At 46.4% G+C, this 26,973-nt stretch overlaps 1 protein-coding gene across 6 annotated transcripts in view; it reads left to right on the plus strand.

Annotated features, from left to right (window-relative positions):
* Positions 1-26,973, plus strand: part of enah (ENAH actin regulator) — a 113,886-nt gene that overhangs the window by 44,575 nt on the left and 42,338 nt on the right. For all 6 annotated transcript variants that reach the window (XM_047328422.1, XM_035616837.2, XM_047328421.1 and 3 more), the window contains 2 exons: positions 9,872-10,037; positions 14,133-14,310. In XM_047328422.1, the coding sequence (XP_047184378.1) occupies positions 9,872-10,037; positions 14,133-14,310 (344 nt within the window). The remainder of the gene's footprint in view (positions 1-9,871; positions 10,038-14,132; positions 14,311-26,973) is intronic.

The raw sequence follows: 26,973 nt of genomic DNA on the forward strand, positions 1-26,973 counted from the left end.
GTTTGGTAGCCAGTACTAATACGTATAGCATGAAGTTTCCCTTTTCAAGTTGGGTTTTCTGCAAACCGCTGACTGCGCTGGATAAGCTGCTTCCCCGCCAATCAGTCTCTGCCACCCACAAAGAAATGGAGATTGCTCCGTCTGTCAGTCCTTCGATTTTTTCGTGACGGCCGCTCATCCGATTGACTTGGAAGGAGAGGAAGTGCAGCGTCGACTGAAGGTTTTTTCCTTTTTGGACCAGCTGTTCAGATGTAAACATCGCTTTCCTTCTTGTCAATTGAAGCTGATGGGAAAAAAAAAGAGGCTGAAATACGCCTCGAGAGCACCCAAACTATTTCTCAACCATTTTTAGCAATCTACTCTCCCTCAAGCTGGCCCCTCCCCAGGCCTCAGTGCTTTTTCTGAGAAATCCTTTGGATGATGCTCTCACCGTATACTGTAGCTGCAAGCCGGATTAAGGCAGGCCGAGCAATCAGCAGCACCGCAGGCGTCTCCTCAAAGCGGCGTGTGCTTAAGTTAAATCTCCACCATCTTCATCACGCCTCCTCCCTACGAACAGGAAATGTGTTGGGCTGCGTGTGAAGTGCCCTCGCTGGCGTTCCACAAGTGATACCGTTCAATGGCGGCCTCAGGGTGAACCACTTCTATCCCCTTAATCTACAGTTCTGATGTGCTACCTTGTGCTCCCCTTTTTTTCTTCACTCTTCCCCCGGCAGTTAGAACAAAAATTATTACAGTGAATGTAAACCCCACTTTTTCTCTCTCTGTGTGGCTGTTCATCTGATTGGACGGCCCTGCGTGTCTACCTGCCACACACACACACACACACACACACACTCACACCCACAGACGCACGCTGTCTCACTTTGGACTGTGCCGGGGTTATATATAGTCGCCGGTGATGGTGGCTCCTTTTGTCACACTTCAGGTGTTTTCAATGCTATCATGCCACACGCTGGTCCTCTCCTGCTCCGTCGCCGTCTCTCCCGCCATCTGCCCGAGTGGATGAGTCATGCGCGGGAGCGGAGGGTATTTTCTCATGGCTCCACCATATTGTGTGTGGGTGTGTGTGTGGTGTGTATGTTCCAGCAAAGTGGAAAGTGGGTAACCTCCGTGCAGACAAACATCTGCTAATGAACCAGTGGCCAACAGATATGTGTTTGCACATCTGCACACATCTGGGCTCGTGCCCCCCCCCCCCCTTCGTCTCTCTTCCTCTGTTTTTAGCGGCACACAAACCTTCGCCCACGTAAGGCTGCGTTGCTAGGGCGACGACCCTGTTTGCAGTTCCTATAAAAAGGCCGCAGGGTTGGAAAGGGGAGGTGATGGGGGAGTCCTGTGCAGGGTTGCAGACCTGTTGATCACCACCTCACACTGCGCCGTGTCTGGCTCTCGTCTGCTGGGTCTCCTGAGCAGTTGCTGCTCGGTTCTGTGGCACGGGCCAATTCTGTGATATTTAGATTAGTGGTAAACAGTAGGCGTCTCCAGAGAAGGTACTTGTCTCTTTGAGAAATTCAGTTTGTTCTGTTTGTATATAATGGAAAAGTTCAGGAAAATGAAGTAAGAAATTATAATTTTTGTTAGTTTAATTTGGATATACCCTAAGTAAAATTTGAGAATCTTAAACCATAAGAATTTTTTATGTCAAAACTGAGATATGAATTGAGGGCAAGGTGAGGAAATACTACAGGTTTTGTTAAGGCCTTGGAGGTAGCGCTGGGTAACGTTAAGCTGGTTGGTCAGACATTAACCAGACGTGCCAGATCGTTTGTTAAAAAAGGACTTGGCAGGTGATTGGACGAACCTGTCGTCCATCACCGTCTATCACGGTCGCCGAAGCATGGGCCGGTATGAGATTTTGACGGTATGATAACCTTTGGCAACAATACCACGGATTCACGGTGTCGCGCACCTCTAAAATGTGCATTAAATGACAGTTGCAGAAAAATGCACACTGCTTAATCCGTTCCTTACACATTAGCTCGTTTTTTGTTTTGTTTTCAGAGCTGCCCCATGGACACAGCCTCAGCATCCCAAAGTCCAAATCTTGGTAGCACATTATAAACTACGATTGGACAGTAGTAGCTCCCTCGGTAGAGGGGTTTAGCATAGGGGCAGCGGTAAATCAAATGTTTCAGCAGGGGATTTGGTTGTAGGACAAAAAAAAAAAAAAGCAAGGTTCAGGTGTCTCTCAGGGCTATGAGACCTCATTGAAAAAAAGGAATCAATTAATCCGGTGATAATGAAAAGAATCATCAGTCGCACACGTAGACAAAGTTACAGCTGCACTACAACTGCACACTGACTTTCTCTTGTCCGCGGCGCCGCCGCTGCTCCTCCCTGCCCCCCCCCCCCCTGATCACTTCCACATGGGCCGGGAGCAGTCAGCATCTTCTGCACCGCACCATAAGTGACGGCTGATTAATGAGAGAGAGAGGGAGAGCGAATGAGAGGGCAAGGGGTGGCAGAAGGAGACAGATCGGGGGGGGGGGGGGGGGGGGGGGGGGGGGGGGTACACAAAGTTATAAATTGAAACAGGGTGAAAATAAAAAGGAGGAAGGTGTGAGCCGAAAAATGAAAAGCCCGGTTTGCCGAGGAAGGAAAAGGAAGGATGCAGATGTGGCTGCGATGCTCCCCAGAGCTCCTCGCATCCTTCTGAAGCCAACTGCACTCCTCCCTCAAACAAACCCTCGGGTCGTCCCGGTTTACCTCTCCCTCTGTCTTTCCTTCTTTCTTCCCTCTTTTCTTTCCCTTTCCCCGCTCTCGTCCAATTTCATAGCGGGGACTCCCCCCCCCCCCCCCGGAGTCCCCCCACCCGAGCTTGGAAAGGCCTCCCCTCCAACATTTGTGCGCCTCTGCCTCGCATGTTTTGCCTCGGCTTCACGGGATTTATCCTCCTCCCCGCAGCTTGGAAGGAAACTGACTCTGGCCCTCCAGAGTGTAGCCCCCCCCCCCCCTCAAAAAAAGAGGCCAGACTGCTAAAAGGCGAGTCGATTTCAAGAGAGACGGAGAAATACAGAAAAGAAACACCCTCTGTTGTAAGACAAACTAGTTTACTCCTATACAAAAAGAGTTTAAAGGTTTGTGTGTGCGTGTCCCGTGTCATCTGTGCATTTAATCATTTCGTTTCCGGAGGAGAACTCAAAAACCATGTCGATTCCTTTTTTTTTTTTTTAACTTCCCAATCAGGTAGTGAAGTGGTTCCTTTCTAATATTTTTGGGTTTGCGGGGGGGGGGGGGGGGGGGGGGGCGCTCTTGAGGAAATTGCGTTGTTACAATTCTTTAAACGCAGGAGCGAGGAAGTAATTGGGAGTGCGACCGAGTTGCCAGTGAACCTAACCCGCATGACAGTGGACCGTGGGAGGAAACCAGAGCAGAGCAGAGGAAACCCACACGGGGCTCAGGGAGAGAAGAGAAGATGCAAACTACCCCTAAAACAGTCCCGGCCACTGTAGCGCGTCGGCCTCATTGTGTAAAACCCAATCCGGTTTTAATCATGTTTCCCTGAAAAACAAATTTTGCTGTTGCAGTCCAGTTGCGTAGAAACCCGCGGGAAGACGGGCCTTTTTTTTCTCCTTTCGTTCTTCTTCCGTCTCGATCGAAAACGGAGGGAATGGACGAGGCGGAAGAGAGAGTCGCACTGTAATGGCAACCAGCTGATTGAGCAGCTGGAATGCTGACAGTCTCTGTGATTACATGGGAAACTATGAGAGGACACGTACTGTTCTTTTCCGAACCCCCCCCCCCCCCCCCCCACCCCTTCTCTCGAAATGAAAAAAATATCCCTGAGAGTAAAATAAAATTAACCTCATAACTGGCAAACGAATGAACGCTGTAAACAGGCAGCTGTTGTGTGCCAGCGAAGTGCCATAAAAAAAACGGCGACTTTAATGAGAGTGCACTGTGAACTCTTCCTCGAGTGGGAACACAAAAAAACAAAAGGAGGAGCCCTATGAAAACCATATCAGCGCTGGAGCTAACTTCTAGATGTACGGTGGACGAGGTAAAGATCTCACAGCTCTAACACGAAGACTTTAGATCATAGGCCGGTTGTCTAGTGTCTGTAGTGTGTAATGTAAAGAACTCTTTATATAACGATAACACAAGTGTGCAAAATACTCTCCCGTGCTGTTTTTTAAAACCTGGACACATTCATGAGGTAGCTTTTGATTTTAAAAACACAACGCAAACACACACACTCTGCAATAACTGCAGTATCTTTTTTTCTTGACACCTATGTACTTATTTCTTTAAGTACAGTACAGGTGTACAGTACACAGATTAAATGCGGGAGATGGAGACATTGCTGTTATTGGATTGGATTGTGTCAGCAGATACAATTTAAGTATCGGGGGGGTAAAGGTCTTTGTGTCCTTCAGCCGTACGGGGCATTCATGTATTTATTACATTCTGTAAAGTATGTACCAAAGGTTTGCGGATGTCTCTGTAAACTGTTGCAAAAAAAATTAAAGCATAAGTGGATTACAAGATGCCCAGTTTCCTGCTGTCTAAATGTGAGTGAAATCGGTTAAATCAGAGAGGTCTTTTATCTAGATCATAACTTTGATAAGCTTCCTTATGGACCCTGGAACCTAAAGTGTTTTGGGAGTTTTCCTCAATAACTAAACATATTTTTTAATTTGGAGAAGTCTGCTCTAAACTCTTAGCAGTCTGCCACACGGAGTCCCAGTGATTCACCACACTCGCTCAGAGGGGAGCGGTGTAGCCTGGCATGACAAAAATGAAATCGTTCCTCATTGCCTTCGTTTTTTGTTGAATAGTTTTGGGCAGACGCAGCATGAATGAGATTTCAGTCCTTTCTATTTTTAGACGAGCCACCGCCTGCCTGCTTACGTAACTTTGGCGAAATTAGTCAAAAACTTCCATCGGTAGTGGTGATGCAAATCAGACATTGTATCAAGGATGTACTTTCTGCCCCTGTGTGAGGCTGCATTATTTACTATCGTCAAGAATACTAATGCTGACCTATCTTATTATTGAACAATAATGTGTGTGATTGTTTGTGTGTGTGTGTGTGGGGGAGGTTATTAGATGGATGAAGCTGCTTTTTTTTTCACGGAGCATCCTGGGCAAAATATATCTGTATGCCTTTAGCCATCGACTTTCTTTCTGTTTTAAAGATCTCATTTTGCTTCCTCTCATCTCTCCGCCCTCTGTACACCCACGCCCCGCTCCCTCACCCTGTGTCACACCCCCCCCAACCCCATCCCGGCAGGGTGGCCCCCGAGAACTGCTCTGTTCCTCTTTGAAGTCGGAACCGTTTTTCACTCAGAGCCTCATTAACATTAATGAGGGAGATGAAAATAGTCCCGTCTCATATCCCATTATCCATCCCTGTTTCCGTCAGATCCGCAGATTTTTCCCCTCTCTCTCTCTCTCTCTCTCTCTCTCTCTCTCTCCATTTCTCTCTCTCTCTCTCCATTTCTCTCTCTCTCTGTGTGTGTGTGTGTGTGTGTGTGTGTGTGTGTGTGTGTGTGTGTGTGTGTGTGTGTGTGTGTGTGTGTGTGTGTGTGTGTGTGTGTGTGTGTGTGTGTGTGTGTGTGTGTGTGTGTGTGTGTGTGTGTGTGTGTGTGTGTGTGTGTGTGTGTGTGTGTGTGTGTGTGTGTGTCCTTCCTTCCACTCCATTAGAAAACCTTTGTACACTCTTGTGCTGTATATAACTGGGATATATTTCTGAATAGGATTCCTGTGGTGTGTCAGTGAAGCCGTGTCATCACCTTCAAACTGAAATGATAAAGACCAGGTCAACCAGGGATATCCTTTGTCAAATAAGTTGAAAGCACACATACATACATTACATACATATGCTATTGAAATGGTCTAAAATCCAGTGACAGTCTGTGTAAATAGATATTAAGCCATGTTCTTCAGTCATAATAAGCAACTTAAATTATGAATGGTAATATTGGAAACCATGTGGGGGGGGGGGGGGCGTGCAGTGGGAGTATAGCATCTCTCTAAGTGCATTTAATTTTTTTAAATTTTTTATCCTGTCATTGGAAGTGGAAAAATACTCAGCCACGGTATCCACTGCTTGTTGCGCTGATGATAATGTCTTAAAAAATACAACAACACCATATTGACACGATAACAAGGTTAAACTCTTGGACGGGGGGGGCTCTGAATAACACCCTGTGTAAAATGTATAATTAACACTCAGTAGAAACAGTGCAGATGGTGTTGACGAAGAGCTACTCGAGATCATCCGGCAGGTCGGCTCGATACGGAAGCGCACTGCATTCACGGAAGAAGAAGAAAGGGAAAAAAAAGACACCATATCTCGTCATTATGAGAAAAGATCTTGTAATTATGTATTATTATTATTGACGGTTCCGTTGCCTTCCGTAGCTGTTCTCCTGGGGGACCTGGGATATTGAGTTCGGACAGTTCTTCTTCTGCACCACCAAGGGTGCATTTCAAATGCATCAGTTCATGAACATAAAGCATCCCACGTTGGTCTAACTGCTCCTGCGGGAAGAGAGCGACTTCCAGCGCGTCAGGCTTGGCTTTTTTCCGCCAGAGTAACCCCGACGTCTCTATTTCCCAGTGTCTCAAACCGAGAGGGAGGTAAAGGCAGATCAGTTGCGACGGCACCACGATTGCTCGCCGTCTTGTGTTTCTCGCAACAATAGCGAGAGCTCCCATCCTCTCTCGTAATTACGAGTTCAGGATCTCGTAATTATGAGATAAGGTGTCAATTGCTCTTCTTTTTATCCAGCAAATGCAATGCGCCTCCGTAGCTTGGGTTAAGTCGGACAACATCTGTTTTTCAGAACCACTGTTCCTGGCAAAGAAACGCCATTTTTCCGTGGACACGTGGAGCCTGGCACACAGACAAAGAGGCAGCGCCTCAGCACGTGAACCTCAATGGAGGTGGAAGACGCGACATGTCATGTCCCTCTGCGTTCTCCACCCGTGTGGTTTTTCAGGGCCTGTTTCCTCCCGGTGTGTCGTCCTTGCGCGCGCTTGCCCTCGCAGCGGCGGCCACGGTTCCCTCCTCTCTCGCCGCACTCTGGGAGGAATTTCTCCGCCTTTGCGCCTCCCAGCGGTTTGCAAAAGACGCGGAAAAACCCCCCCCGGGGGGCCCCCCTCGGCTGACTCACGCTTACAGTCGCCCCCTTCCACACAAACGCCGACCACAGTGCAGTCACCGCACAAAAATTTGGAGTTTACACATGTTTACAATACATGTGGAGTTTGTCAGCTATTTTCAGAAAGGCTTTTAGTTTTGGTCCTATTGAGTCAACCGCATCCTTTTTTTTATTTGTAGTCAAATAACAACCACCCAGCCCCAGAAAACGCTACAAACTAAATCTTGTTCTCGTGTTCTCCTCACTTTTTTTCCCCAGACTGCAGGGTCACACGCTGAAACAATGTGTCTTGAGCTAAGATGTCAGTCCATGGTGTTGACAACAGCAGTCATTTACTAAAGGAATCATTGGACATTGTGGTAAATTCTTCAAAACCTTATTGTACAAACCGTATTAGATGAAAAGATCAATACCAATTTCGTATCTTTCTTGTCAATGCATAATTAGTTTGACCTTTTTGGAGAATAAGCACATTCGCTTTCCAGACAAGAATCTGTAAGAAATTTGGTTTGATACCGCTTTCTATAAATATGAGGAAAAGGTTTTGTTTTTTTACACTATGGTAAGTTTTATTCTATAAAATAAAAAGTTGATTGGTGAGCTTGTGCAAAGAGCCCGAGTAGCTGTTTCCTTTTTTAATCCTAATCTTTATGCTAAGCTAAGCACACTTGTTGCTTCCCTGTGTCTTCACATGTGTTGAAAGTGCTATGGATCTTCCATCTGATTTTTGGCGATAGTAATTCATATTATGGTAGATTTAACCCCGTTGGGATATAGGGAGGTGGTTGGCCAAAGAAAAACAATGGAAGACGTCATCCCTGGGCTCCGAGAAAAAGCCATGAGCGTTTTTTTTTTACCAACAAAGACAAACTCAACTGACACGTCGAAAGCCCAAGTGCAACGTGGGAATCTGCGTGTAGATTGTGGGCCAACTTCTCGAGAAGCCGTGTGGATCAGCATATCATCGCATAATTACATAACAAGTCTGGCCAGCAACATCGTCTCCTACCCCAACCACGCCCTGAATCTGCAGAGCTGCAGGGAAAGGAAAGTCAGTGTATATATACAGTATAAACAGAAACTCCCCTCACTGTTTCCATCAGTTTGACCTTCCTGATCATGATGACGTACCGCCTTAAACTACAGCGCAAATACACAATTGCTGCTCTGAGCCTTTGTGAAAAATGAATGCATCCTGTAGATGTGAGGTTTCGTCCTTCGCCTGCAGAATATGTAGAAATCCTCAGACCGAGCAGCGAGTTGAAAAAAGGGATGACATCTGCCATCATGTCTTTTTCCTCCACTTCAGTAGCAGCTCCCGTTTTTGTTTCCATTCACGAATAAGTTACGGGCCAAGGTGTCGACCCATGGTCTGTACAGGTGTGTGAGAAAAAAAGCCCAGAGACAGAGAGCTGGCGATGTGAAGTTGGTCAGCTGCTCTACTGTGGCTACTGAGTGTCAACACAGTTCATCTTCTGTGGGCGGGGAAGTGTCCGTGAAAGCTGGATGCAGGTGATGAAGGTGTGCAGGGGGAGACGCACTGGAACGCGCGTGCGTGTCTTCGCCGCACGTGTGTAAAATACGAGTATGCAAAACTCCCATCAGATAAGTGCTTCGCGGCCGTTTTCAAGAAGATTCCCTTTCCTGTCTTTTTTCTTTCTTCCCCCATGCACATTGAGATGCATCTGGAGTAGCTTTGGCTCAGACAGGAGACTGCTTGCAATGGTGTTTGTCTGCGCGCGCGCGCGCGCGCGCGTGCGTGCGTGCGTGTGTGTGAGTGTGTGTGTGAGTGAAATGTGTGACAACCTCGTTCACACTTGACATTCAGGGCGCTTTTCGGTGCTGACCCTCCATTTTCACGCATTTCCAACCTTTTAAACACATGCATTCATAAGAACACGAGGTCGGGAGTCCTGTTGCCCATTTACACTTGGCATTAAACAATGTTTTGATCAGATAGTTTTTTTTTGACGCCACGTGTAAATGCGCTCGAGATGCATTGGAGGCGGCGTTGTGATCAGATCAGCTAAAGCACCACCGCAGGTGGTCAGGGACACATTGCGGCCACAGGAAACACGAGCGCGTGCATGCAAATTGTGTTGCCAATCTACATGCATTAACTATGTGGGCGGAATTGATATTCGCACGTGACTGTTCCAGCCGGTAAAAACACGTGGCGCGGCCCCTTCGCTCCTCAGCCCTCAACCGTGGACATTATTCCAAGAAGAGGATGTGACATGAGCTGGACACTGATCAGATCACACATAGTTCACTCTAGAGACGCATTTCAACACCAGACGTTGTGGTGATCCAGTTAAAATCCTATTTAGATTAGGATCTGGATATGAGACGCATTTGAAATGGAGTCTGAGTGGAAGTAAATCTTCCCCCCCTGTCATCACTCCTCCGGCTTCTTTCTTTTTTGCCCTCTCGTTTCGGTCTCTTTCCCCTTCTTGTATTCAGGTTGTCAGTATTGCGGTGGCGTACGGACATCAGTATCTCTCCTCCGTCGTTCTTTGGTATCGGCAGTTTGAGCAGTAGCCGTGCAATGAATAATTGACCGTTTCCCTCGCCGCAGTCTGTCACTCCTGCTTGCGCAGCAGCCCACATCACGGATGTAGTAACACACATTAACTGGACAAAATGAAATATGTGTGCATGTAAATAAGTATGCTGATGTAGGTTCTTTTTATACACGGCAAAGGTAAATGATGTATGATGATTCTCTCCCTCTCTCTGTGTGTCCCCTGTCCCTCCAGTGAACAGAGTATCTGCCAGGCGCGAGCCGCTGTCATGGTGTACGACGACGCCAATAAGAAGTGGGTCCCGGCCGGCGGCTCCACCGGCTTCAGCAGGGTCCACATCTACCACCACACGGGCAACAACGCCTTCCGCGTGGTGGGACGCAAGATCCAGGATCATCAGGTCAGTGCGTGAAGCGAGGAGCCCGCGCACGCATGCATGATGTCAGCTGAACTCCGCGGGGGAAGAGACGAGTCCGGCCTGAACGACTGTTGTTTTTGAAATTGTTCACTGGAATACTTGTTTGAATCTTTGTAGCTATAGAAAAAGACAGTGGAGTTGAATTTTCAGAGTTGCAAATTATGTCATTGTCATTTAATGGCTTTAAATTGTTACTTTGTAACTGACTCATCAGTTGGCAATGATGGTTCAGTCACAATGGAATAATCAAATCAAAATGAAAAAGGGTCAATAACAACCACATCAAATCAAAAGACAGCACAACACAAATTGAAACTGCGGCCACTCTCAGAAAAACACAGATTAACAACGCTCAGCAAATAATCCTCAGTTATTAATGTGTTCGGATGGTTTATTTACATCAGTAAAGTCTATTTGATTATGAGAGAGACAGAATAAGGCCTTTTCACTTCCGTAAGTCATCTCTTTAAATTTTGTGTGCTGGTTCAACTTGAAGTTAAACGACAAATGGTATGACACATATTGAACACACGTTGTAACACTGACAACAACTGGCACACTAGCTTTTGTCACAGTTAAAGGGGCAGTAAGCGATACGTAAGCAATACACGTTTTCTGAAAATCAGCAAATATTTCCTCACAATCCCTAAGCTGTCGGTTCTGTGTGTGGCAAATTTGATTTTTTATGGGTTTCCGGTTCAGTCCTTCCTCTGTAAATTGAAAACAAAAAAATTGGTGCGGACCGCACCACACAACAATGCGAGTGAAGTCTGTAAACATCACTCGTCGACACCTTAAGAGACGTGCTGGCGGGTGGCGCTGCAACTCCGTGGTTTTGGCCTCGTGGCTAGTGCGTTGGACTCCCATACCGGAGGTCGCGGCTTTACAGCCCGGCTAGAGCAGTTAAATCACAAGGACAACAAAGAGAGAAACAAGCTTTCTCTAAAATCGCTTACTGCCCCTTTAAGGCCCAACTAACTTAAATATACGATGTCTTATAGGAGCTATATCTAAAAATGTTGAAATCTGGCTGAAATGTTGTGGCATCATAAAAATCTTTACTCGCCAAGAGATGTCTAGAAAAGCATCACCGATGTCAACTCTAGCTTTGCTTCTATAACCGGAGCCCGGAGACCAACCATGTAGCACACTGAAGGCAGTCCACGCTTCAAGTGGGGAACCGCGTTGAGTGGCAGGAACAGTGCTTCATACCCAACCACAAAGTTTCAATCGCAAAGTTTATCGGGACTATTAGATCTGAAAGCGGGATGGCAAAGCTTACTGTTACCAAATATGGTGTATAAAATATTCAGTTTTATGTAAGCAGCGAAATGTGCATATGACTACAAAGCCAGGGAATCCCGTTGCAAGAACATGTAGCCTACTGACTACAGCTAATGCCACCAGCTGTTCGGCGAAGTTGATATTAAATCTAATATTCATATCATACAGTTTAAAGAATCTGAAGTCGTCAGCAGGTATGAGTGGTAAGAGTGGAGTTATTTTGAGGTCCCCAAGGTCAGCAAGTTTATGGAATATTCCTTAAAAAAAAAATCCATATTTGTTGACATCGGCTTGTTAAAGTACACAGAAAGTGTTTTCTCACACTCTCGGACTGGAACTCTGCCCCGGTGTAGGGGGAAAAAAGATGTACAGACTCACACATAGAGTACACACACTCGAGCTGACCTGCCGCTGAACCTTCTTTCTGAATCTTGAGCTTCTGTTTTCCTTGAGTTTTGCTGGAATCGAGGCGCGCTCGTCTTTTTCTCGTGTTGACGTTTCCGATTATCAGCATTTCAAACAGTACAATTTTTTAAGTCTTCGCCCGCGCAGATAGTGGCGTGAACATTGTCAACAGCCAACGGGTGAGCTCTTTCCAGAACCAAACAAGAAGCAGAAAGGCTGTGGGGGAGTACATGCTGCAACATCGCACGGAGACTCCGGCGAACGCTGCGGTTTCTAAACCACCCGGTTGCATGAACGGGGACATCGCAACCAGGTCGTTTTGAGACTGCGGCGTTCGAGGCTTCACCGGAGTCCCCATGCGATGTTCATGTTGCAGCATGTATTCCCGTCGTCTCCACATTCTGTGGAGACTAGTCTTTTTCTTGTTGGCTGTTTTTTCTGTACAAACCATTGCACGCACTATAGGGCACCTGTGGCCAAAAGGAATCTAGTTGCAGTCTTGTAAATAGTTAGCCTGAAAGATTCCCAGTCTTTGCAAAATCCTAGACTGCGACTAAAAACTCTGCGACTAATGACACACTGTCTTTAGATGGGAGAGTCTTTTCAGTGTCTTTTGAAAGGGTGGTCTCATGTATCTGGGAAGCATAAGACCAAATGAAAAAGAAAAGACTACATCAACTACTAGTATGAAGGAAGCAGAAGTGTAGAGGGGCTGCTGTGGACCCGCGGGTTCTGGCGTCCCCACTTTGTCAAATTCACTCCGTCTGAAGAAGTCACAGAGGAGTATATAGCTCGAGGTCTTTCTCCTTTGGCCGGCTGCCCGGGACACTAAAAACCCCTGATGTTAGCTCTGAAAGCAGCTTAAACACAAGACCGAGTGGATCATAAAGCCCCCTTTTACGAGCAGGTACAAATGATATTTTACCACACCGTCGGCTGTCGGCCGTTTCATTACACTGAGGGCCTTTTTGCTGGACAAGAATCGGAGAGAGCGGATTTGTTTGGAATCGTATCTGTGACTGGCTGGTGGCAGGCGGAGGGGGTTCGTGTCGTGGGCGGAGAGACAGAGAGATTGACTGACACCCTGAAACCTGAATATCTCCACTCCTTGTTTTTATGTCTTGTGTTTTTATGCTGCCGAGCTATAAATCTCAGGGCAGCCCAGCTGTCACATACACTTTCCCAAACCTTTTTTCCACAACGGTATTTAATGTCAGTTCAAGCTCCCTGCACTCCCAACGCAGCTATACAGGACGAGGCAGCGTTCCGTCATCGTGACTGCTGAGGTTCGAAATGCATAACGCAGCAGATACAGTAGGGAACATTTGAATTGATCTGGTAGTGGTGTGTGGAATTCATTACCGTGACCCAATGGTACCTCTTTTTGGTATTACTTTTAGGAGAGTTACATTTTCTGTCATGTCGTTGTTGTTGTCATTGTCACAACTGCAGTGCTTATTCAGTACTGCAATATTTCCACATGAACGTGTACTTGTACGTGTATTTGTTTTAGGGCTGCAACTAACAATTATTTTCATAATGGATTAATCTGTCGATTTTTTTTTGTCGATTAATCGATTAGTTGTTTGGTCCATAAAATGGTGAAAAATGTCCATTGTGTTTTCCAAACCACCAATACGACGTTTTGTTTTGTCCACAGACTAAAGATATTTAGTTTACTGTCATAGAGGAGCAAACAAACCAGAAAATATTCACATTTAAGAAGCTGAAATCAGACATTCAACTTTTTTTCCCCCCATAAAGCTACTTGAACCGATTAATCGATTATCAAAATAGTTGCCGATTCATTTAGTAATCGATTATTAGTCCATTAACTGTTGCAGCTCTTATTTGTTCCATACTAAGGTTTTGAACATACTAAAATAAAATCTGCCACACTGTTTCAGCGTTCTAAGTAGCATGTAAGGAGTTATTGACTGTGTTGGCAAACGTTAGTAAGAATGCTTAACTAATGTCAACCAAGATAGCAAAAAAAGAAAAAGCCAAGTTATCTTCAACAACAAAAAATTCACCTGCCGAGCTGATCCTTTGCCTGAAGACGTTGATTAAGTTGTCGATGTTGCCTCACTTCGTTTATTGCCGTCCGTGGAGGGGGTTTGACTTTGCCAGTGGCTGCGACTGCTGCCGATGGGGGACTTTGCGTTTTTTGGGGTCTGTCAAACACGACACACTCATCATCGTTCGAGGTGTTTTGCTTTGGTTATCGACCTGACTCACTTTGACCAATATCTAGCACACTTTGACGTGATGTGAATCAAAACTTACACAAAGTGAATTCAGTGAGAGCAGAGCCCATTAAAGAAGAGAGTGCGCTGCCCAACCCCAGGCCAATTGTGAGCACATTGTCTTGTCCCCCTCCCTCTTCAGGTGGTGATAAACTGTGCAATCCCCAAGGGCCTGAAGTACAACCAGGCCACGCAGACCTTCCACCAGTGGCGCGACTCCAGACAGGTCTACGGCCTCAACTTTGGCAGCAAGGAGGACGCCAACGTGTTCGCCAGTGCCATGATGCACGCCCTAGAGGTGCTCAACTCCCAGGACTCTGGTAAGTCTGCCCTATACTCTGTGTGTGTGTGTGTGTGTGTGTGTGTGTGTGTCTGTGTGTGTGTGTGTGTGTGTGTGTGTGTGTGTGTGTGTGTGTGTGTGTGTGTGTGTGTGTGTGTGTGTGTGTGTGTGTGTGTGTGTGTGTGTGTGTGTGTGTGTGTGTGTGTGTGTGTGTGTGTGTGAGATACTACTGTGTGAAGCACGGTAATGTGTGTATTGTCTTGTTTCACCAGTTTGTCTGGTGTTTTTCTGCCACTGTCCTGCTAAGGTGCTACAAATGACAGTTAGCCTTAAGCCAACGGTGATACAATTAGGGATGGGACGATAACACGTTTTCATGTCCGATCCGATACCAATCCTGCAACCTTGAGTATCTGCCGATACCGATCCGATACTAATCTGATACCATTTTTTCCCCACTCGTAAAATTAAACATTAATAATATAACAAATAATCAACTCCCCTTAAGGAAGACGTACATATCCAGCAACATGACTGAGTTATGGAATGCTGCTGTCCAATTTCTCACAGAACTTTGTCAAATGCTTTTCTAAGGGGAACTAGAGTTACTAACGGCCCTCGGCAGAAGCAATGATTTGAGTTAATTCACCACAAAGAGGGGGGGGGGCTACTGCAGCCACTGCAGCCGTGACTTCTCTTAATCAAAACTTCCATTTGGAGCTGCCTGTCTGAGCGCGCAGCAGGCAGTTACTGACAGGCGGCTCCTGGTAGCAGCATGCCTTAATGGGATGATGGAGGTTTTTAGCATGAGCGGGCGTGATTGGTACTTAACGCCTGGCACTTCCCAATCATTTCTAAACAAACCTTTCAAATTGAGCTTAGATCTAAGCGTCAAAAGGGACAAACGTCACGGCGAGAGGCTGCCAGTGCACACGTGGAGCATTACACACACACACACACACACACACACACACACACACACACACACACACACACACACACACACACACACACTGAGGCTGCCACAAATATTTGCAGGCTGTACTCTTTGAGTCGTACACCGCGACCTTGGTCCTCTGAAACATGCCCTCATTACGTAGCTACATCCTCGGGCCGCACGTCGACATTCTCATACTTGCCAGAGGGGCCGGCGAGCTGGGGGGGGGGGGGGGGGGGGGGGGGGGGGGGGGGGGGGGGGGGGGGGGGGGGGGGGGGGTTGTTATCCGGATGATTGTGCGTTCGTGTGAGTCTCTGTGCTGCCAAAGTGCAGCTAAACTTGCGGTGGCTCTCGGCCCCCTCACCCCCACTGCCCCCTCCTGCTTTGCCAGTTCACTTTCTTTCTTTCTTTCTTTTCTTTTTAATCCAACAAAGATGCAGCAGAGGTTTACTTTGTGTTTGTGTGACTCCAGATGCTGCTCCACATGACCCACAATACCCCACTTCCTCTCCTCTCACCACTTTCTAATCTCATCCACTAATTAACCTGATTGTCGTGCGCCTCATTATGCTAATGGTGCTGTCTGAGATGTGTGTGTGTGTGTGTGAGGTTGAGAGACAGAGGGAGAGGGGGAACTTGTTGTCCGAAATTTGACGATATGAAAGCAAAATGTATCTCAACTAGGGCTGCAACTGTTGATTATTTCCATTATCCATTCATCTGTTGATTATTTTCTGGATTAATCAATTAGTTGTTTGGTCCGTACAATGTCATAAAATGTCGATTGTGTTTCCAAAACCCCAGAAAATATTCACATTTAAGAAGCTGAAATCAGCTTTTCCTCCATCAAAACTACTTGAAGCGATTAATCGATCATCAAAATAGTTTGGCGATTAATATAGTACTCCATTACTAATCGATATCAATTTTCTGTTGCCGCTCCAATCTCAATAGAGGATGTTTATAACTGTGGGAGTCACAACTGGCACTGTCCTGCAATGGCACACTAATTATCCACCTTTTTAAGTTAAGTTTAAAAAAACATGCCATCACACCTTGTTCAATAAAGGCCATTCCAACATGAATATGCTTTCTGTAACCGTGTTACAAGGCTTAAAGCTAAACTAAAGCATAATGACTTTGTATAATTTAATAGGGACAAAGAGCAGCATAGAGCCTTTTAGCTCCTGTCAACCTGCGCTTCAACCTGTAACTTCACCGTTTTTCTGTGTCCCCCCCCCCCCCCCCCAAAAAAAAAGAAGCTCTTATCCTCCCGCTCCCCGCTCCGCACTGACAGGCCGAGTCAGCGACGAGCTGGAGACCAGGGAGCGAGGCTTTTAGTCATTTTGAGAGCCAGATACTTTCAGGAGCTGGTGCAGGCAGAGACAGAGCAACAAGGGGAGGGTTCAATCTTGAAACAGAAACACAGGTGACCAGAACCTCCCCCCCCCCCACTGGTCCTTGAAAGTTTTCTAAAACTGACCTGGAGACATGCGTCGTTGAAAAGTAACACGACTCCCACCGTCTCTCAACTCTTCAGCTCCTAAATCAGTCTGTCGCTCGACTCCGACATTGTATAGTTTTACTGTGCTGCGTCGGAGAAGGCGGGAGACCCCACTGTCTGCCCTCACTGTAACACATTTGAGTCACTCTTTTTTTTTTAAAACTGTTGTCTCAGTTGTAAATCCTGTTAGTCGCAATTCTAAAAAACTCTTAAGGTGCCGTCAGACCAAAGTTGAAGCAAAGTTTTGCGTCGTGTTACTCGCGCAAGTTTGGCCGTACGACCATTAAATCATGAGCAACACCCCCAAAAATGTGTCTCTTATTTCTGATTTGTCAGGATGTCGGACAAGTACATCAGTGGCGTCGGGAGAATCTCGAGGCTGATTGGCTTTTTGGACATCGCGCCACGCAAATCTTTTGCTCTAGTTCAAATATTTCCACTGGAGCGGGTGGGCACCATTTTGGGCAAAATTTGTGTCTTGAATTGACTTTGTATGTTATCACATCACGTTTGGTCTGAACGCACCATTGGTGTTGGAATAATAATCGACTCTGATCCATTATTATTGATTCAAATTATCTGATGCAGAAAGGGAAGCGTTTTCTAATACATCCAGTAACAACTTTAGAGGCTGCTTTCACAGCTTGTTCCTTTTCCTTTAGTTCCTGGTGGGAACTAAACTGCGTGTGAAAAATCAGAAATCGATGTGATCATGCCATAAACATGAATCCAGAGAGCTTTGCTGAATGCAGCTAATTTAAATGGATGGACACCGACGCTGAGATCGGGGTCAACGCTTCCCATGTCAGTAGCAACTTGCCTGAAAGTTACCCAGCATATTACTGCACACAAACAAGAATTGAGGAAATACTGATGTCTGTAGGCCTCTGTTTCAATCAGTCGTAAACGTACCTCATCCCCTGCCTCGGCGGGGTTCGGCGAGCTGCGCACCGAAAGCCCAGAGGCGGCCGGCGACAGGGTTTCCCCCTTTCCGCCCCCACTGTTTTGCTAATATATTTGTGTCCTGCCAGCTGCTCTGTGGTGGCGTCTATTCCGGTCGAAGTCATCTGTGGACTTGACAATCCTTCCCCCGGCACACGGGGGGTCCACCCTCCATCACTCGCTCGGTCCTGCCACACCGCACAGCGTCAGGTCACTTATTTCAGACCTCCATTTGTCTGTATGTGGTCATACAGTATGAGCTGTGCGACTGATGAAGAGGAAGCTTTTAATGATCGTCCCGATGCCTGAGCCGTGACGCGTCGTATCTGGCTGAATGCCACTATTAGCTGCCGGTGTGTTTTTGCGATCCTTACACCACCGCATGAGCTTGAGCTGCTTCACTGCTTCACGGAGACGGCTGTCTCCGCTTTCGATCTAAGGCAGGAATTCGTGTTCAGGGTGTAACAGGAACGGCTCGGTAATCGATGGAGACGCACAGTAAATCGCACCTCGGTCCGCCCCGGGGCCAGAGAGGACAGTTTAATGGAGCAAGACAAACTGCTGGACGGGCAAAGCAATGGCAAGCTTTTCCAACTGAGGACACTTTATGCAGCTTCCTTCTACATTTACAGTACAGTCTACACTTTATAGGTCTGTTCCGGATTCTGATCTTTACAGTTGGCACGTCCCTTCTCTCATCCCGGGGCCTGAGAGCACTTTTTATTAGCATTTATTAGACGTCTGCTGTCGGGGCGAGTTGACGCGGGGAGAAATGTATTTTCTTTAATCTCTTTCTTGGTAGAATTGGCTTTGTGTGATTGTTCCTTCAAAGATTTTTTTTTGATTTTTTCAGTGTACTAGGGTAATCCCCTCTCTGCTTGTCTTTGTCCTGGTTTTCAATCACTCCAGCTTTTGATTACAGAGATTTGCTGCCTAAAAAAAAAAGACATCCTCTGCAATCTAAACAGAAGCTTACGTAAGAACATGCGGATGCGCCGCATGTTTTATCATAAACTGGTGTTTTTATTCAGAGCAGCATTCTCCCTTCCTCCACATAGAGTCGATATTTCTTTCTACTAGTAGCCGATTAAAAGGTCACCATAACTGGTCCCAACCTCGTTCAGACCATTTCTCCCTTCATGGTGATATATTTCCCTTCGTATTATTAGTTTATTTTATCAAACTAACTAAAACTAAAATAACAGTGATGTCACTTGTACTAACCAGGTCAAATGTCAAGTTAAACATTTTGGCCCACTCTCGGTTCGACAGTATTTACTGACCTCACTCTCCGCTTTTTCACTACAGTGATAAGATACTTATTTCTTCCATTTTGCTACAGTTAAAAAGCCAAATACAAAAAATCTAGTTGATGTTGCTTTGTTTTTTTCATGTGGCAAAATTAAATAAAGTGCCACTGCGTCTACCACAGGGCAACTTCACCGCCATGGTGGGGGGGTGTTTCAGTTGGGCGACCTCTAGATGCTGTAGAACATATGACAGGAGCAAAGGAGGAAACAATTTGACGTAGGAGAGCGTTGGGGTGGATGGCCGGGTTGACAAAAGCACAGGACTGTCACACAGGAGACAACTTTCTTGTATTAAAACAAAAGTCTGCGTTGTTTTGTTTTTCGCATGACTGTTCTACCACTTTAAGCAGGCTTTTAATTATTGTAACCATGACAACAAATGTCCTGTAAGCTTAAGGAAGCATTTATTTCAATCCAAATTTTCCAGATTTTATTTTTTGCCTAACTGCGACCAAACCCTGTTCATTTCAAAAGCTTAACTGGATGTTTATTGTCGTAACCATGGCTACAAAGGTCTGCTATGCCGCTGCTGATACACCCTGACGACCAAGGTCCAGCATGGCCGCTACCATCGGAGAGCTACTTCAGGAGACGCTCCTATAGGGTCGCTGGTGTACGACGACTTGTCGGCCTTACCACATACTTCCATCTGACTCATAAAGCCACCAAATCCTCCGGATAAAATGACAAGATATTTTGTTTGTCCTCGCCTTCTAGAACAATACAAAAGAGTCCTCTGATCCGACGCCCCTCATCACTTGTCTGTGCCATCCGAAGCTGTTGCAGATATCTGTTGAAAAAGGGATCCGTTTTGTGCCGTGTCAACCCTGTGGTCAAGGGTTTGTTTTGACACAAAAACCACTTGGTTAGGCTACAAGAAAGGTGGTGGTTCGGACCGAAACAGCTGCTTAGTTAAGGTTAGTGGACCTTCGTCATCACGGTTCCAATAAGTTACACTTGGTTAAGGTCATGTCTTAGTGAAACAATGTTGACTCTTGGTCAGTTTGGGAAATGGAACAGCTTTCGACCGTGCTCCACCCACCACAACGCCCTAGACGGACGCTGTCGCTCTTTAACGGCCTTGTCCGACTTCCTCCTTTGTTTTCAGCATATTTACCACACACAGTAGAAAGTGAACATGTAGTTTTGTCTGTCACTTTGCCAAATGACAGAGGGCGCACGCGTTCCGACTCACATTGCCGTCGCATACGGTCGTTTGGTCAGGACCCCTTGTTGAATAATGGCACTAGGAGGAGGACGCGGTGTGTTGAAAGACGACTCGGAGGGATCCTGACCGAGTGTCCAACGAGACTGTGTTGATGATGTTGCTGGGAAGCGTGTGTGTTAAAGTGCTCCATTGTCATTTTTTACTGACTTTGCAGGCGGTGTAAAGAAGCAGTGAGCGGCAGAATGAACATGCTGACAGGGGCGTGTACACAAAAGGATATGTCGACATGTCGGAGCTACAGTGACAATTATATGCATCACATCTCTGTCAAATAAGCCCGACGCCGATGTGAGGTACTCCTGCGACGTCATAGCACCACATGGAAACCGACTCATGACCCTCAGTGACTTGCTTCCCTCCCTGTGATCTCGCTCTGTACCTAAGGACGAACGCGGTCTACAAAAGGACGAGCACGGCGTAGGTCCTCTCTCACGTACGCCTGATTCCTCTCTCCCCTGAACGCCCCCCCCCCCACGTGGAATTGCAACTGCTTTAATATTTCCCTCTCCGAAGTCCACTTTGAGCCAGATTGCCAAAGAAGCTCTTCTTGAGAGATTCAAGAGGCAGCGGTGTGGAACGAGTAAATGCACGAGTGTGCAGTGTCTTTGTTGTCAGTGTTCGGTTCGACACAGAAAACCAGTCTGGTGTTTCCTAGAACTAGTGAGCGAATCACAGAGAAGTTTCTATCTTTGGAAGCAAAGTGCGTGTCTCAATAAACATTGCTTTGCTTACTCCGTGTGTGCACTTATATGACTTTTGGCACCACACACACACAAATTTCATCACTTGGCCTTGCATCACTGGAACCAGCTGCGTCTCTGTCTTCGTCGCTATGTGCCGACGAACAGGGCGAAGCGACGTCGTTTCACAACTGTGAGCTCACGCGCCGCACAAGTGGCGATCCGGCCCGGCGCCACGCTTTTGTCCGTCGGTGTCTCTCTTTTTCTTCCTAAAAAGGCCAAAGCAGAGCAGGGATTGAAGGAGGGGACGCGTGGGTCACAAGTCACTGGGCGTCTGTCTGTGTTGTGGTCTAGGCCGGTAATCCACCTCTCCTCTCAGATCCTGGCAGGGGAGAGGGGGTCAGGGAGGAAGAAATAAACAAGGTGAATGACAGGAAGTCTCAGGTATAAAAGTGGAACGACCTGTAGACGTATAGGCATGATGTCGGGAACCTAGAAGTGGTTTGACGGGTGGATATATTTGCGTCTGACAGACAACACTCCCTGTCCTTCCAGGGTTTCACCATCACAGAAAAACAAGGCCGCCCTGGCCTAACCTGTGTCATTGTGTTGGACGTGTGTGTTGGACGTGTCAACAGCTCGCCGCTTATGAAACCACTTCGGGATGAAAAGGCTGCAGGAAGAATGTGACCAGCAGCATGACTGTCATGTCTGTCTGTGGACAAGGATGGGGCACAGCATGCCCTGCAGCTAAATATGTATTTCTGACTATAGCTGTTGTTTTGACTGTGTGCCTTTAGTTCCGCACGCAAATACACACGCACACACACACAGATGTAAGCATTTTAGTTCTGGCTTCTGTAAATACAGTTACTTGCTTCGATGCAGTTGAGTAAAAGTACAACATTTAAAAATGTAGTGGAGTAGGAGTTGAAAGAAGTTTTGGAATGAATCGTTGTACATGCTTGCTTTAATAGAGCAAACAATTACTTAATTTGTCAAGAGGCCTGGCCAGACGAGCACGCTCCTACCCTCCGGTCTGTTCGCCTGCACAGCCGGACTCGGATTTGGCAGCGGCTCGTCTCCACGGAGACGTGTGAAAACCTGCTAACTGGGGATTGTCACTTATTTTCAGTCTTCGCCGTCCCTGCCAACAGTGCGCCATGTGGCTCTCCATCATGTGAAACCTTTGTGGAGAGGAGGGGTGGAAATGTGAGAGAGAGCTGGCCTGCGGGGGGGGATAGAGAGAGGCACGCAAAGCGACTCTTCCTACCCGTCCCCTTGAAACAGTCCACGTCCCCCCCCCCCCCCCCCCCCCCCCCCCGACCAGTTTGTTTTTGCGGGTCACAAGGTTGAAAATGTGGCGTAAAAACCTTCAGGGGCGCAACAACACCTCCTCCGCCTGCGCTCCACATAGGTCTGGTATGTGTTTATTTGTTTCAGATAGTGACAGCCCGCCATCCCAAACCCAGCCCTCCCTTGCAATCACCCACACCCCACCTTCTAACCCCCCCATCTGCCCGCCGGCTCCACTTTTCTTTTTTCTTGATGAGCTCATGGTGTCGAGCATCAACATTTAGACTGGCGAAGCGGCGGGCTATAGGGGCCACGAGGCAGACAGACAGACAGACAGACAGACAGAGACTGCGATATCACAAGAGCAGGAGGAGGCAGGAACCGTGAGAGGGAGAAGCTTAGAAAGGAATCAGGAAGAAAAGAAAAGGGAGGGCAACTCCAAAAGACTTTGGTGAAGCGAGGAGCCCCTCTGAGGCCCCCTCGCAGTCGTATCCGCAGACATGCCCGCTGCGGCAAGAGTTCATCGATTGGCCCAGGACACACAGAAGATCAGCCGCGCTCAGATCATCCTCAGGAGTGAGTAGTCAACACGACAGCACCGCCGGAGGGGAAAGGTTGTGTGTGCCCGTGTGTTTGGTTGGGGTGCATCTGTTTCCTAAAGGCAAGTCCCGTGGGTGTCTGTTTCGTCTGCGATTATGAAAGACGGGACGTGGGAATATTCAGGCACAACTGAGGTGCAGGTTTGTTTGTTTTAATTTGTTAAATAAAAACTAAAAACTGCCAACGTGTCTCTGGTTCCTGCTACTAAAATATATGCATCTGTAGCTTTTAAAGTGCATGGCTTTTATATTCTGGACACATTTTCAGATAAGCAGTTAAAGACATAATCTGGGTAAATGTTAGAGGCATTTTTTCCTATTTTCTGACATTTGATGAATGCAGAAGTACACTCAACTAATTGATCTATCATCATTAAAAATGAGCTGTGTCAGTGCCTTTATTGATACCAAACCTTTTTAATGTTGGGATCAGGAAACGATCAATCCAGTTAAATACTGAAGTTTAGAATCTGTCAAGACTGACAGGCAAAAAGATCACACAAGCAAGAATGTTATTGTAATATCTCATTAATTACAGATTTTGATCCGAGTCAGGCCAATGCTCCGCAGTCCAAGTTCGACAATTGGCGAGGCGAGGGAACATGTGGAAGTCAGTTGGTCGCAAACTAACGCCTTCCACCGCTGCTTAATGTACAAATAGTTAGAAATTAAAAAAACTCATGTCAGTATGTGTTTAAAACGTTTATGTCCCGCAAACCTCAGACATATTTTAGCGAGGAATTGGAAGCCAGCAGTCCATTGAGCCCTTCCGACCGGCCACAGAGCCGTTCTGCAGTCTCATTGGTCAGGCTGTGCTGCAGTTGTCATGTAACGACAGTGTACGAGGGCCGGAGGGAGGAATGACACGGTTGCCACGGTCTCCTGATCTTTTGGAACACGTTTAAGGCGATGTGAGCCACAGCACACCACAGTTTTTGTGCATTCCATTCGGCGAGCCATCTATGTGCTGCAATTGCGAGTGTGTGTGAACAGTTCAAAATGGTATAAAAACCAAACACAAAAACCCACTGGTGGACAGAGCACGAGGAAACGTGGACAAGTTCAAAACGCGTGCCGAAACACACTTGTGCAGCTGGCTCCAGAGCTCAGAATAGCTGCATGTGTCTCCAATTTTTTTCACAGTGGCTACATACTGTAGGTCTGTTGTTGAACTTGTTTGACAGCTGTTACCTGGTAGGAAGAAAAGACAAAAAACAATCAGATCTCTGGAGACACTGTTGAGAATGGAGATGTCATATTCCTGTGCCAAAAGAAAAAAGATAGACAAATTGCCACCGACAAACCGTATCCAAAGGGTCCAGTGTGGAGGAGTCAGGGGAGCCAATTGGAAGAAATAGCATATGATATCCACAATTGTGTTTTCAGTGTAGAACCACCTGAACCTAAGAACCATTCTGTTTTCATTAGCTTAGTGGAAATTTCACAGTGCAAAATATGAGTGTGTCCCTGCTCTCGGGTAAACATACAATGGAGACACTGTTTCTTCAATTCTTAGGCCAACACACTGTTTACACTGATACTGATTCATTTCAAAATGAGCTCACATGTACGGGGCGACAAGCGCAGCCCTTGATGTTGTGGAGAAGCATGTCTCCCGTTGAAAAACCCAACATGCCTCTTCAGTGCTGCTGTGCTTTTTCGGAGTACAGGGCCAAAGACTAAGTGCTGGTGAGATTATTATCTCTACACAAACACTGTAGTGTTTCCAAAAGAGAAGTCTACGCTCAAAGAGACTCATCTTCGTCGCCAACATCATCTTTTGGCAGAGACAAACAAAACATCCATTGACAACCACGAGACTGAAGTCACGCTAACGTGTTTCCATGCTCGCGCCTCACGCCACTCATGACAAATCCGTGCTCTCCCATGAATCCGTTGACCTTTCGTCTTCCAGTGGGGGATCCACTGATCTCTTGCTCTGACCTTATTGGTGTCCTGTAAGCGACCATCATAAATGCCAGAGGTCAAAGTTGAGTTAAGTTGTATGTTGTTGTTTTTCCTGTTTAAAAAAAACAACAAAATCTGCTGCCATCTACTGTAGTTGATCTATTTCAAAGAGACCATTGATTATTTGTCGAAGGGTTATTCTGCAGAATGACCTTTTGAGTCATACTTTGGAGAGGGGACACATGCGGACAACCAGAAATTGCAGTGAATTAACAACACAGAAATGCACAAATCCCAGCGGGTCGCAATTTTCTGTGTAGAAGAATCTCTCGGGCCTAAAGAAGTCGTGCAAAAACCAACATTCCTAAATGCTGCTGACCGCAATTGCGTATTTGTGGTGACCTCTAAAATCTCAAGGCAAGGCAACATGAACGTTCTGACGGATAAAAAAATATTAGAAAACCTTTTTTTTTTTTTAAGCCCAGAGGGTGACTGTTATGTTCCTCCTCTCCATTTAAATGGTCTGCCGTTGTCTCCCTTTAAATTACCAAAATGAGCCTTTCCCTAATTTGTGGAACGCTAACTGCCAGCTATTCCAGAGGCAGATTTGTGTACGCTTGCCTCCTCCTGTGTTGCTTTCCTCGATTTCCCCCTCATTTCCTCCTCACGTCATGCTGCTTTCTCTCTTTTTTCTTAAGTGTTTTCATTATTTAAAGTTTCCACAATGTGGATTCTTGTCTGCAATGATTGCTCCTCTCTTCTGGCTGCGTTCTCCCTCTCACTCACTCTAGTTCTAAGGATTTGGTCCTTGCCTTTGGCCTGGTCGAACAGTGATGCATAATTCATTGCAGTATTGGTTTTGTGTGTCTAAAAGATGCTCATGGCTGAAATGGAGGTAGCAGCTAAACAGGAACATCCCATTTCCAGAGCCATTTACAGCCCGCATCTCAAATTGCTAGATCTAACATTGTACTTATAGTAGTATTTAGCCTTTTCACTGTGAAATTAAATAATGGATACCACATGAAAGAGCCAAGCCTCAGCTTTTATTTGTGTAGGTTAGCTTCACATTTGTCGGTCTGAACAAATTCAAATCTAAAGCATCTAGAAGAGCTTCTGTTGATGTTTCTTCGGTTTAGTTGGGATGCTTTTCACCCCGTTTCCGCTTTTCACCCCAAGTACATGATGGAGAAGACGTCATCTGGCGCCTGCTAACCCTGCACACCCCCCCCCCCCCCCTCCACTGTTAGCGAAGGCAGCCCACTCGTTGCCGGGCAGATCTGAAACTATATTAAGTCCATGTTTGCAGGTTGTGTCACTCTGACATACGATCCGTCTCGCCTGACACTGGTATCGGGATCGTCCCCGTTCCTGTCGCTCAGATATCCTGACAGGGGTTGTGGGTTGGAATCAAATGTGCAGCAGTCAGACTTGAGCGGGTGTGGTGGAGATGTGGCGCTGGGCGAGGACGGCAGGTTTAGATGTCGTTACCCTGCTGCCCCTCTAGACATCCTGACTCCCTGGAGCCCCGAAATAATCCCCAGCATGTAGGACACGGCGAAGGATTTAGAGGTGGACACACGAACAGGTGGAAACTCGGTTTATCACTGGACCTACGGCAATTCTAAACTCTTACGTCGGTACGTGGATCCGAGGCTTTTTAATGTATTAAATAATTCACTCTGATCATGAGAGAAAATCAAAATCCAAAGTCATCCCAACTCTTGGCTATAATTCCTCTCCTTTTTTCAATGTTGCATTTCTAAATTAGGAAGTAAGAAACTTTAAAAGCTCGACGTAAAATAATTTATTCGGCGGAACAAGTTTATTCCCTCACCTTGTGACATAAGTTCATTCCTCAACTCATTAACTGATTAATTATTCAACAGCAGTTCCACAGGCCCTGGTTCTTCAGAATTTGTGGGTTTGAGAGAAAAAAGGTGAATGGATCTCCTTGAAAGTGAGAGCCCTTTTTTTCCTGTTAATCAAAGAACGGCATTGGAATTCATCAGTGTGCTTCGGGACATAGGGTTTTTTTAAGGAAATGATTTCACTCTTCACAAGATGAGTCCCAAGGACCTGACTGGTTGTAAAACTTTTGGGACCTTGAAACACTGATGAAAAAAAGACCCTGAAAGTCAGTAAGAAGTCACAGCTTTAAAGTCTCTACATACTGTAGCCTTCAAATAGTTAAAGGAGACATATTATGCTTTTTCAGTTCTTTCCCTTTCCTCTAGTGTGATAGGTTTTTTTGTGCATGTCATAGTTCTCCAAAGTTAAAAAGGCAAAAGTCTGCAGT

This window comes from Scophthalmus maximus, chromosome 18 (genome assembly GCF_022379125.1).
Source record: "Scophthalmus maximus strain ysfricsl-2021 chromosome 18, ASM2237912v1, whole genome shotgun sequence".
NCBI lineage: Eukaryota > Metazoa > Chordata > Actinopteri > Pleuronectiformes > Scophthalmidae > Scophthalmus > Scophthalmus maximus.